This window comes from Vombatus ursinus, unplaced genomic scaffold, assembly GCF_900497805.2.
Source record: "Vombatus ursinus unplaced genomic scaffold, bare-nosed wombat genome assembly UNPS02014821.1, whole genome shotgun sequence".
Classification (NCBI taxonomy): Eukaryota; Metazoa; Chordata; class Mammalia; order Diprotodontia; family Vombatidae; genus Vombatus; species Vombatus ursinus.
Genome location: NW_020954599.1, coordinates 8,018,898 through 8,032,908, shown reverse-complemented (window position 1 = coordinate 8,032,908; position 14,011 = coordinate 8,018,898). Strand labels below are relative to the sequence as shown.

At 34.7% G+C, this 14,011-nt stretch overlaps 1 protein-coding gene across 2 annotated transcripts in view; it reads left to right on the top strand.

The window, feature by feature from the left end:
• The window catches only part of UBE2D3 (ubiquitin conjugating enzyme E2 D3), a 53,600-nt gene that overhangs the window by 31,607 nt on the left and 7,982 nt on the right, over positions 1-14,011 (top strand). For both annotated transcript variants that reach the window (XM_027837421.1, XM_027837422.1), the window contains exons 5-6: positions 11,425-11,502; positions 12,288-12,393. In XM_027837421.1, the coding sequence (XP_027693222.1) occupies positions 11,425-11,502; positions 12,288-12,393 (184 nt within the window). The remainder of the gene's footprint in view (positions 1-11,424; positions 11,503-12,287; positions 12,394-14,011) is intronic.

Genomic DNA, 14,011 nt, shown 5'->3' with positions numbered 1-14,011 from the left:
TAGTGGGATTTTGGAGTATGTGTAAAACTTAAATGTAATTTTAAAATATATCTTGAAAATATTAAATGTTAATTATTATTTAAAATATATAAGCCTGCACCCTCTATAATAGTGCTTCCCAACACAGGTTTTTTCCATATAAGAGGTGAATTTTGTGAAATGCTAAAGTAAAATTAATTTTAAATATATTCAGTAAAATATACTCACCACTAACATGGTAAAGAGGTGGTCTAAATAATTATGTTTTATACCAGTTTTCAAAGAATTAGAATTCTGTAAATACATACACTAAAACTGTACTAGAGGTCATTTTATCTTAGATTTATAAGATTCTTTAGGTTCTTGTAGTGCCTTATGCTCTTTGTGAGAACCACTTATTTATATAGGTGAAGCATGGTAATAATAGTTGTTGAATAGTAATTTCTAGCCATCAGAAAAGCCAGTGTTTTCATATTCAAGGCATATCTTCTTTCTTTGGTTGGTTTTCAGAATTAAGTGGGGGTGTGTGTGTGTGTGTGTGTGTGTGTGTGTGTGTGTGTGGTATGCCAGCACCTTCCAAAAGGAAGAAAATTGCCAAAACAGATATTTTCTGTCTTCTTTACTGGAATTAGAGCTTTGTATTCCCAACAACACTTACATGTTAATGATTAGGTGGGGTGGATGCTAATTTAAATTACTTCCCCAGCTTTTCAGAGAATGTGTACCACTATCTTGACATTTCCTCTAGGAATAAATCAATTAATAGAAATTCTACTTTGTAAAATACAACCAGGTCTTCTAGATTGATTTTGCTGCATCCAAAAATTCAAATGCCAACCTAAAGTCAGCTCCCTAATAGATATAATAAATATGTAATTTTTAAAATGATGCTGTGTGAGTTTATTTAACAAGATATAGCTTATGTTCCCTGATTTCAAGGAATGGAGACACTGCCTGGATGCACTATGGGTGGTTGGGATGGATCAACCCAATGTGGACTGTATATCTTTCTGCTTTTGTCCTGAAATTTTTATCACATATAGTGACATTAATAGTAGGGACTCATTTCAGTTTTTGTAGCAGTATAAGGTGTAAGTGATAAAAATAGTATTAAGTCTGTAGTCAGACTTTATTTGGATAATTGTTTTTAGTTAGCCATTGTTCTTGTGTAGTCTACCCAATTCAGCAAGCACGTGATAAGCACCTACTAGTTACCAGCTACATGTTAGGCACTAAACATACAAAGCTTTTCTTTTTATTTATTTATTTATTTTTGGCTAGGCAATGGGGTTAAGTGACTTGCCCCCCAGGGTCACACAGCTAGTAAGTGTTATGTGTCTGAGGCTGGATTTGAACTCAGGTCCTCCTGAATCTAAGGCCGGTGCTCTATTCACTTAACCACCTAGCTGCCCCCAAAGTTTTTATTTTAAAAGGTTTACTTTCTGCTTGTGGAGGGAGACACCTAGGGAACAAGGTGTGCATGGATAGGTCCATGCAAAGTACATACACAGTAAATTTAAATCATTGTGAGAATGGGAAGAAACTTATTTTTGGGCAGAATCAGGAAAAGCCTCATGAAGGAAAGTGGTAGTTGAACTGAATGTTGAAGGGGAGGTAGATGTTTCAAGAGGTAAAAATGAGAAAAGGATGCATTCTAGATATGAAAAATCCTAAGCAAAGCCTTAAAAGTAGGAAATTGAGTTTCACGTTTGGGGATCAGCTAAGGTCTGTTTCATAGATTAGGCAGTAGAGAAGAGTAATAATAACAAGCCTTCAAAAAATAGGTTGGAGCCACATTATGAAGAGCTTTATATACTGAATGCAGAGGATTTTGTGTTTTATGCTAAAAAGCAGTATGGAACCACTGAAGCTTCTTGAACACAATAGTGGTACATTCAGACTTAAACTTTAGGAATATCAATTTAGTTGCTGTGTATAGGATGAGATTATTCAGAAATTAGGTGCAGAGAAACAATTAATAGACTTGCAGTAGTCTGGGCCAGAAATACTGAGGGGCCCAGTCCAGGGCAGTTGTGGTATATTAGAAATGGGAACATCAATATAAAGTAGGTTGTAATAGAATTGATCAGGATTTGGCAACTGATGGAATATCAGGAGTAAATGAGATGAAGAGTTTAGTTGTGAACCTGGATGACTGGGAAAAGTGAGTATACCCTCAATGGAAAAAAGGAGATCAGGAGATTAAGGAGGTGGGTTTATGGGGAAAGAAAATGAGTTCCCTTTTGCCCTTCTTGAGTTTAAAATGCCTATGGAGCATGTAGCTGGACAAATTTTTGCTGCTCTCAGGTCAATTGACTGGAATGAAAGGATCTAAAATAAAATGAGGCTTAAAATGGTAAGGTGCAAGCATATAGTAGAAGGCTTTAAATGCCAAACTGAGAATTTGTATTTTATCCTAGATGCATCAAGCCATTGAAAATTTGTGTGTGGGCGTGTAAAAAGTGGATTGAAGAAGAGAGTATTACCAGAGAAACTATTAGGAAACTATTGAGGCACATGAGGCAAGGGATGATGAGGGCATGAGCCAGGCTGTGTTAGTGGAGAGTAGGATGAATATTGTGGTTTTTTACTATTTAATTTTTATTTTGAGTTCCAGATTCCCTCTTTCCACTCCCTTACTCATTGAAAAGGCAAGAAATACAATACCCATTATCATGCAAAATGTTTCGACATTAGCTATGTTGCCAAAAAAAAAGAAGAAAAAGAAAAAAATGTTTCATTATGCACTCAGTCTATCAATTCTCTAGCATTTTTAACCTTGAGCCCCTTGAAATTGTTGTGGATCATTATATTGATCAGAGTTGCTAGCATGGGTGGGGAACCTGTGGCCATATGTGGCCTTCTAGGTCCTTGGGTGAGGTCTTTTGACTCAAGTTTTACAGAACAAATTCCCTTAATAAAAGGATTTGTTCTGTGAAGTTTGCATTTAGTCAGAGTGTGCTGTACATGAGGACCTAGAGGGCCACAGGTGCCTTGAAAGGTTTGCTACCTCTGCTAGCTCTTTCACATTTGGCTCATTGTTACAGTGTTTTTGTTACTGTGTACATTGTTATCCGGGTTCTGCTCACTTCACTTTGTATTAGTTCATATAAATCTTCCCGGGTTTTTCTTAAACCTAGGATGATTATCATTGAGAGTAGTATTGCCAAAAGATGGTTTACTCTTTTAAAAAAATTTTAAATAATATTTTCCCCCAATTACATGTAAAGATAGTTTTTAACGTATTTTTTTTTTAAATTTTTGAGTTCTAAATTTTTTTCCTTCATTACCTCTCCCCCTCTTAAGACTGTAAGCAATTTAATATTGGTTATATATGTGTAATCATCTAAAATATTTTCATATTAGTTATGTTGTGAAAGAAGAAACAGACCAGAAAGGGAGAAAAACCATGAAAAAATAAAGTGAAAAATAGTTTTGTTTTGATCTGCATTCAGGCTTTATTAGTTTTTTTCTGTAGATGTGGATAGCATTTTTCATCACAAGTCTTTTGTAATTGTCTTGGATTGCAGAGAATAGCAAAGTCATTCACACTTGATCATTGTACTGTATTGTTGTTAACTGTGTACAATGTTCTTCTAGTTCTACTCACTTCACTTTGCGTTAGTTCCTGTAAGTCTTAACAGGTTTTTCTGAAATCAGCCTGCTTGTGATTTCTTCTAGCAGAGCATGATTCTGTTACAATCATATACCCTAACTTTTTTGGCTATTCCCAAATTGATGGACATCCTTTCAATTTCCAGTTCCAAAAGTTTGTTTACTCTTAATGGGTATGGGGTTTTAGAGTAACTCTATAAGATTGGACACATTGGTGATAAAGGATGGTGGTGCTGTCAAATGGATAGTTTGGAGGAATGATGTATTTTAGATTTCTTAAATTTGAGTTAGGTGGATCTGTCCAGATGTCAGTTGGTCATGTGAGATTGTTACAAATTAGTTGGAAATTTGTTAGATATTTGGACTGGATCTCATCAATAGATTTGAAAATCATTTACAGAGAGATGATCATTGAACCCCTGGGAGCTGATGTCAACCAAGGGGGAAAGAATGTACAGTGAGAAGAGGGCCAAGGATGGCATTTTAGAAAATACCTAGTGAGAGATGAGAGAAAGCGGTTTTTTAAAGAGCTGCTCTTGGGAGAAAGGATTAGGTTTAATCTATTCAATCGTAAAGGCAATGCTAGGAACAATGGAAGGAAGTTAGTAAATACAGGCTAAACTTGCAGACAACTGGAAAGAGTTCTTAGTGGAGCATTAGAACTAGAAGAGACTGACTGGGTTCAAATCTTGCCTCATACTTAAAAGCTATGCCATCGGCAAGTTAATTTTTCAGAGCTCCTGTTCCCTCATCTTCAAAGTGGAAATCATAACCATCCCACCATATAATTCTCAAGGCTATTGGGAGGAGACACTTTACAAACCTTAAATTATTCTAAATATGAGTTGTTGCTGACATTATCTAAAGAGAAATGAACTAGATGACTCAAAGTCCCTTCCAGTCTGAAATTCTATAGTTTTATAAATGGAGTACACAGCTATTTAAACTTGAGCACATCACATCCTCATAGGCCTCAGTTTTTCTCATAATGAAATAAGAGTCAGTCAGAACTAGTGTTAGGCTAGATAGCATTTGAGGTCTTTACTAGCTTCTAAAGTAGGGAGTTTTAAACCTTTTTTTGGGGGGGGGTAGTCTGGTGAAGCCTATGAATCCTTCCTCTGAATTATATTTTTTATGCATAAAATGCATAGTATTACAGAGGCAACATGTTGAAATATGTATGTATGTGTATATATGTATGTATGTTCAGGCTCTCCAGGTTAAGAACCATCTTTTAAATCTCTGGTCCTGATGATAAGCACATTGGGCGTAGGAGTAGGGCAGTGATCTAATAGCTGTTCAGAAAACCCTTCCAGAAATCTTATAGGACTTAGAAATGGGTTATTGGTTTGTCTACTGTGGTCCCAAATGAACTTTATTCTCCTGGATTTTCACATATATAATTTCCTATTTATTTCTTAGTTAATTTATTCCCAAATCAGATAGTTTTGCTACATGCCTCTTTAACCAGAGTTTTTCCTAGCTTTGATGATGATTTCTGTGTTAAAATTAACTTCAAAATTTCCACCAAATCATTACTTCAGTCACTTTTTTTTTTTAGGAATGAGCACAAAAGGAATTTATAATCTAAAATCCTATTATTGGTTTGTTATTGTTAAGAAACATTGAGTTGTAGCCATTGCTGATACTCAGTAAAGAACCAAAAGCAAATTTCCTGGTCCAGTATATATTCTTCATTTTAAAATATTACAAAAAAACTCACCAGTTTAGGTTTGTTAAAAGTGATACATGGTTTTTGAGGTACTTGATATTTATGAGGTAACTAGGTGTCATATTTTTCTTTAACAAAAATAATTTATCTGAATCTGAGAAATCCAGAACACTTTTTTTTTCCCAGTTGAATTAGTGCAGCCTACTTCTATTGAATTTAAGTACTTTATGGTAATATTGATTTTTCGACTGGAAGTAAATGGGGTTTTGTAAAAAGCATTAAAAAATCAGAACCATGAATTCTGTAGAGTGTTATAATTTGGGACAGATTTTCAAGTTTATCTAATTCAGTCCATTCCTGAGCAAATATCTCCTTTACAAAATTTCTGACAAGTAGTCACCTGTCCCAGCCCCACTACATTTTTTATTGTGTTAATATTACATGAAACTGCAAATCAACTCTGCACAAATTGTTATTCCTTTCAACAAATATACAACAAAATTATTATGTACATTTTTTCCCCTTCCTTTTTTTTCTGCCCTCCCCCTACCCCACTCTAGAGATGGCTACCATTAGACGCAAATAGGTGTGTGTGTGTGTGTGTATTTATATATATATATACACACACACATATATATATAATTATTCAATATATACACACATACATATATATATAATTATTCTGTACATACTTCTGTTTATCACTTTATCTGCATGCAGATAGTGTCTCATATGGGTATTTATAATAGTCAAAATAACTTCATTCAAAGTCATTCTTAAAACAATATTGCTGTTACTGTATACAATGTCCTCTTGGTTCTGCTCATTTTTCTCTTAATTTCATGCAAGTCTTTCCATGTTTTTCTAAGATCATTGAGCTCATCAGTTCTTATAACACAGTAGTATTCCATCATAGTCATATACCATGACTTGTTCATCCATTCCCCAAATGATGGGCATCCCTGTAATTTCCAGTTCTCTCCTTCTGCAAAGAGAACTGCTGTGAACATTTTACAACATACGAGTTCTTTTCCTTTTTTCCCTAGTCATCTTTGGAAATAGACCTAGTAGTGGTATTGCTGGGTCAGATGGTATAGGTAATTTAATAACTCTTTGGTCATAATTCCAGATTGCTTTCTAAAATGGTTGGATCATTTTATAATGCTACCAACAATGTCCCAATTTTTCCACATCTCCAACATTTATTATTTTTTCTTTCAATTATTTTAGCCAATTGGGTAGGTGTAAAATGATATATCATTTTATATAACTGGAAAGCAGTATGGTAGAAATTGGGTGTAGACTAGTATCTTACACCATTTGCTAAGATGAGGTCAAAATGGATATATGACCTAGATATAAAGAGCGATATTAGAAGAAAATTAAAAGAACATGGAACATATTACTTATCGGACTATAGGCAAACAGTATATAAATAAACAAGAGATAGAAAGCAAAGTTAGGCATAAAATGGATAGTTTCGATTACATTAAATTAAATTTTTGTAAAAATAAAACGTAGCCAAGATTAGAAGGAAAGCAGAATATGGGGGGGGGATTTATAGACAGTTTATCAGATGAAGGCCTCATATCAAAAATATATAAAGAACTTTGTCAAATCTGCAAGAATATGAGTCATTCCCCAATTGATAATTGGTCAAAGGATATGAACAGGTGGTTTTCCAATGAAAAAATCAAAACAACTTACAGTCATGAAAAAAATGCTCTAAATCATTGATTAGAGAAATGCAAATTAAAACAACCTTGACATATCAGCTTTTGAAGACCTTACTGTAGCCAAAGAGAACTCATTTCTTCTTTAGGTGGTACTGTTCCATCTTTGAATAGTTGAGAGAAAGAGAGAGATCTACAAAGAAAGACTGTATGCTGACATTTAAATTTTTTTTTCGAATTTATTATTCTTTATTATTCGTAGTATTCTTTGAAATTTTGAGTTCCAAGTCTTTTCCCTCCCTTTCACCCCCTCCCCCATCCATTGGGAAGACAAGCAGTATGTCAGTTATACATGTGAAATCATTCAAAACATTTTCATATTAGCCACATTTTTTAAAAAAAAGAAAATGAGAAAATTATACTTCAGTTTGCAATCAGAGTTCATCAGTTCTCTCTGGGATTTTTATAGCATTTTTTTTAGGGAGTCTGGACCTATCAAGGTTTTTGAAGTGAGCATGGTATTAGAAAGTTTTTCATCAAACCTGAGTCTTGACAGAAGTTGTAACTTCCATCCATTGATCCTTGTTCTGCCTTCTGAGATAAAACAGAACAAGTCTAATCCTCCTTCTTTATGATAGCTGTTTGAGTTTATGGGCACTTACCATGTTTTCACCTGAGTCTAAATCTTTTCTAGGCTAAATATTCCCAGTTTATTCAAGTAATTCTTGTATGGAATGACTTGGTTGCAGGGCAAAATCCTGAGGCTACATAACCTTCTTTGGATTGAGTACTATGCCTTTCTCACTGAAGCCTGAAATGAGCTTTTTTGACTTTTCTGTCAATTTTTGTCTTGTGCTTATAGTCCACCAAAACCCACAGATCTTTTTTTTTGTAATTTCTGTTATCTAGGCTACCAAAGCATAAGGTAAAACATTCTTGCATTCTGCTAAGGAAACACACAGATAATTCAAATAAATAAATAGCATATAAACAAAACACACAATATTGGGAGAGGGGGGGAGCAGCACTAACAGAGATATCAAGAAAGTCCTGTTGAAAGACTTGGCACTTACTTTGAGCCTTGAAAGGAGCCAGGGCTTCTAAGAGGTAGAGAAAGGAAGGAAAGCCTTGCAAGCATTGGGGACAGCCTGTGTCAAGGCCCGTAAGTGGGAGATAGCATATTCTATATAGAGAACAGTAGCGAGTAGGTTGATTTGACTTCAGTGTAAAGGAAGTTCGGGGGGAAGGGGACAGGGTGTGCAAATATTCAACATACCAATCAGTAGAAAGATAGACTGGAACTAGATTGTGAAGGCCTTGAAATATGAAATGCATCTTGAAGGAAATAGGGAGCTACTGAAGTTTCTTGAGCAGTAGAATGACATGGTAGAATCTTTATTTTTAGGGATATTACTTTGGCTTCTATGTGGTAGATAGGTTGGAGAGACACTAGGTCATCAACTCCTGTCACTTCATATATTCATTTGCCAAATCGTAACCTTTTCTGCCTCTACATGTCTTGTATCTGGTTTCATTTCTTTGCTCCTGCAGTTACCAACTTTGGTTCAGGCCCTTATCATCTTGCTGCATAAATCATGTCAGTCCCCAATATAATCAGCTCTAGTGGGTCCCTATTATCTCTGGGATCAAATATAAACTCTTATGTTTAGCTTTTAAAACCCTTCATGTCCTGACCACAGTCTACCTTTCCAGTCTCCTTATTCATTATTCCCTTTCCCACATTTTATAGTTTGGCCAAACTGGCCCCCTCTTTACCCCTTATGCAGGAGGCTTCAATGCCTTTGTTTTGGCCATTCTGAGTGGATGGAATGTTCTTCTGCCCCATAGAAAAAACCCTCTTTTAATGAAAAGTTCAGCTCATATATCACCATTACGTGAAGCCCTTTCTGATTCCCCTCATTTGATAAGGCCTTATGTCTAGAGTTGCCTCATAACTTTGTCTTCTTTCTGTACCTACTTATCACTTGTTTCCCCCATTAGAGTGTAATTACACTCTTTGGGAGTAGGAATTATTTCATTGTTATTTGTATCCCCAAGGCTTAGCCTACTATGACCTTGGCACATAGTAGGCACTTAATAAGTACTTGTTAGTTGATTGATCTAGAGACATCAGTTAGAAAACTGTTGAAATAGTCTGTGCAAGAAACCCTGAGAACCTGAACTTAAAGTGGTCGTGGTGTGAGTAGAGAGAAAGGTACAAGTACAAGGTATGTTGTGGGGATGGAATTGACCGCAAGACATGAGTGAGTGAGAATAATGAGTTGAGTATGATTCCTAGGTTGTGAACCTCTGTGACTAGAAAAAATGGCAGTACACTTGGCAGAAAAAGTAAAGGTAGGTTTAAGGAGAAAGAAAATGAGTTCTTTCTTGTACATAAGGAGCTTGAGGTGCCTGTGTGACCTGCAGATAATGACTACAGGATTCTTGGCTACATAACTGGAAGGGATCTCAGAAGCCATCTATTACAACCTCATTTGACAGATAGGGCTTACTGAGGGTATGTGAATTTCCCCCAGGTTATGCACGGAGTTAGGCCAAGGTGGGGCATGAACCTCAAGTCCTCTGACACCAGAGCCCCAAGTAGTTATCTTTCTGCTGTGCCAATGTGTTGGGCTAGTTGGAGATATGGGACTGGAGTTGATGCCTAATTTTTTTGTTTTTTTAAATTTTTGGAATCTAAGTCTTTGTTGTTATTGTTGTTGATGATTTGTTCAGTTGTGTTCTACCCTGTGTGATCCTTTGGACTTTAGTCCATTGTATTTTCCTGGTAAAGATATTGGAATGGTTTGCCATGTCCTTCTCCAGTGTGTCTCCTTTTCAGATGTGGAACTGAGACAGATATGATTTAAGTGACTTGCCCATGGCCACACAGCTAGTAAGTGTTTGAGGCCAAATTTGAACTAATGATTCCAAGCCCAGTGCTCTATCCACTGCACCACCTAGCTGCCGTAGGAACCTAAATATAGCATTTTGCATTTATACTTATTTTTTTTTCTTGGATTCTGCTACTGTGGACTTTTTGGATCTGGATTCTTTCAGCATAGTTAGCTTTCTCTTTTTGTCTTTGTTTGGCTCTCTCCCTTTGAAGAAATATTTAATGCCTTTGTACTGTTGAACATGGAAATTTTAGATAAAACCTGGAACTTAGGTTTTTTTGGAGTTGTTTTTATCTTTGAGTAGCTTTTTGTCCTATCTACCCATTGGTTTGTAAGGTCCTGGAATTGTTCACCTTTTTTGTGTCCTCAGGGTCTTAAGAAGTGCCTTGGATTTGGTAGATGTCTGCCAAATTGATGCTTGAAAAAGAACTCTTACAACTAAACAGATAGAACCTTAACCTTCCCTGTCAAAAAAGCCAACCAAACAAAAAAAGGATTAATTTCTTTCCTGGACCATCTGATAAAGGCTCTTATAAAAATAGCTTGGGACAGATAAATGCTTTCTTATTTCTGTAACTTGTGTTAGGGTTAAAAAAACTCATTTGTTTAAATTCCTATAAAGGCAGTTTTGATGCATTAATAATTAAGTTCATAGGTTTCCTCTTCTCTAGCCTTATTCACATTTTGTGAATAATATTTTGCTTCCATATTTTTTCTCAGTATTTTTCTTTCCTTGTCTACTCCCTATTTTTTTTCTCGGTTATTGGTACATGTGTTTGTATGTAAGTTTATAAAAAGTGACAGCAATTTTAAGATTGTTTTTCTGTAGTAAAAAAAAAAAAACAACCCAAAAAACCAGGGAAAATCAGAGTCTCTTAGAACTAGGGGGCAATATTAGGGGTAATTTGATTTCTTTAAAAACAAAACAACAAAACCTAAATTTCAGATGTGAACACTTATTTCAAATAACCAAGTTGGCATTTCTAATATATGGTCATCCTATTGAGACTACTATTGTTCATTGACTGAAAACAACATTCTTTTGGTTAGGGGTTGGAAGTGGCCTTTAAGTAATTTTAATCGAAAGACTCTCACCTTTTGTTAGCAACTGGTTTTTAGTTAGTTAAATATTCTACAGTTTTTTGTCTTAGCTTCCCTTCAGTGTATAGTGTTAGTATGGTGTGCTCAACATGAAAACTGTTTAACAGTGTCTTTCTGTTAATACTGTAGAGCAGAGATGTCAAACTCCCAGCTGTTTATTTTGAAGGAACCAAATTAGAATGTAGTTGGAAATATGACACAGCAAAGATACTGTTAATTTGTGATTTTCTAAGTCAATATGCACTTTCTATTTGAGTTTGACACCTCTGCGATAGAGCATAGGATATAGAAAATTCTTGGAATAGAATAATTTTAGATTGGATATTTAGTTGTAATTTTGAGAAAATTAACTTGGATTTAATTGTGTGGTACTGCTTTTTGTAATTCAGCTTTATAATCAAAAGTGCTGAAAATAGATAAAATTGTGCATTATAAATCAGCATATTTAAATGATGCCTTGAACATTAAACAGATTTTTTTTTAACAGAATGACAGCCCATATCAAGGCGGTGTATTCTTTTTGACAATTCATTTCCCTACAGACTACCCCTTCAAACCACCTAAGGCAAGTATTTCTCAAAATTATTGGCATATAGTGATGTTTTACTTAGGAGGAAATATTTACACATGTGTCTTTCAAAAATATAACTGTTAATAATTTAGACTTAAAGAATCCTAATCTCATATCTTCAGTTTTAAAAATTTTGTTGTTCATGAGAATGAACAACAAATGTTTTAATTCATATTTGTAAGCTCTTCATACTGAGATTTTCAATTTTCTTTAGTTAGGAAAATATTTGTTATATAAAACTTTACATTGTAGTGAGTCTTGAATGAAACTGAAACTTAAATAGTTGTGAAGAATGACTTGACTTTATAGAAATGATGATTACAGTACCATTGCAGCAGTTAGGTCTAAAGACCAATGAATGTTACCAGTCCAAATACAAATATTTCCTGTCTTTTTTAGGTGAATATTTTATAGTATATCATTTTGGTAGTTTTGGACACAATTTTTTAGTAGAATCCAAAAAGCAATTCTAAACTTTCTACCAGTCCTACCATACTAAAAATTCTCATTGCAACAGTTGATTACCTGTCTCACAAGTATCATTCGACCTTTTAGCCCTTGTTAATTTGTGAATATTAAATGGTTTTTTTTTTAACTTGAACTCAACATTAAAGGATTTACTTGTTTTTGTTTCTTTATATCTCAGTGATTGAATTAGATGCCTGTTAAAAATGGACTAATTTTTAGACTGATGTAAAATCTTTTTTCTGGTTCATGAAAAATCCAGAAAGATGTGAATTTGTTTGAAAAGCCCTTAAATATTTTGTTCTTTATTTTAGGTTGCATTTACAACAAGAATTTATCATCCAAACATAAACAGTAATGGCAGCATTTGTCTCGATATTCTAAGATCACAGTGGTCTCCTGCTTTAACTATTTCTAAAGGTAAAAAAAAAAAAATTAAATGAAGGCTGTGTAGCTCTTGATCGTACTTTCTCTTCGTCTTTGTTGATTGATTGATGGATCTTATTCAGGTCTCTCTGTTAAAAGTTATTTTTGGTTACTGCTTGTTCACACTTCCAATCAGTGGGTGAAGTTTGTTGCTTCTTTAGCAGCCCCTTGTTTAAAGTTTTCTTTGAGTGAGAAAGATTTTGAAAATAAATCTTCTGTTGTCTAAGGAAACATGTTCTGAGAGTTCTGTAGATTGGCCTTTACTCTTTTAAACAAAATACTCTATACTATAATTGATATTTCTTGTTACTTAGCATGTAGAGTGAAAGGAACTTGAGACTTTGGCATTATAACATGCTGGCAACAAATAAAAACCATTCTTTGTTTTAAAAAAAATTCTTTACACATCTATCTTTGTTCCTTCTCTCTTAGCTAAGTTGATTTAACCTCATTCCTGGAACCAGGTACCTTAAGCATTTGAGCCCAGGGTTTATTTCAACAGCATATACCTATGAGCCTGTAAGACAATTGAATTTATAAAACTGATAGCTTGGAAACTGCAAGTTATAGACTGAAAAATTAAGCTATGAATAAATATGCCAACTTACATAACACTTCAGAGATTTGACTTCAGTTTAACAAATGTGCCTGTTTGCAGAACTCTCTGCTATGTACTGTGAAATAAAAGGTTTAAATTAAGAAACCATTGGGGACATCTCATACTTCATCACAGATCTCCTTAATGAGTATGTTCATACTTTTCATAAAGGTTTTCTATAGTTAGGATTCCTATGATTTTGGTATTTTTTTGGTCACCTTTTGTGAAGAGGGGAATAGAAGGAAGAATATCTTGGAATTTATCTCACCCACAGTGTCGGGGACTGTGATTGTAGAATTCACATGTAGTAGTTTCACTGTCCTTGACTGGAATAAGAGCTTATAATGCACATCTTCACAGGTCTTTTCCATTTCCATTTTGTTCTTTCAGTTTTATTCTAAAATGTTCCTTAGTATTATTTGGCTTCTTGTTTGTTGTTCAGTCATTTCAGGCATGTACAACTCAGTTTGGAGTTTTCTTGGCAAAGATACTGGAGTGGTTTGCCTGCCATTTCCTTCTTCAGTTCATTTTACAGAGGAGGAAACTGAGGCAAATAGGATTAAGTGACTTGTGCAGGGTCATACAACTACTAAGTGTCTTAGGCCAGATTTGAATTCAGGAAGGTGAGTCTTCTTAACTCCAGGCCTGACACTCTATCCACTGCACCATCTAGCTCTGCCCCATTATCTAACTTAACTTGAGGTTTGAGGTCTTTGTCCAACTTTCTGTAAACTTTTTTCTTTCTGTTATTAGTTGCTGTTTATGAGGTGATTTTGAACAAATTTTTCTATCACCCTTCTATTTTATGATCTTATGAACCTTTATATTCTGAAATGGTGTTGTCGTTAGTTATCCTCCTCTCTACTTGGCAAGGAGATCAAGTGTTCATGGCTGATGTGATTTCTAGGCAGTTTTACTCATTATAGCAATTTATATTGATGGTCATTTCCCAATTTCAATAGCTCATTTAAATCAGATTGGAGTTGACTTAATTGAATGCCATCACTTATATTT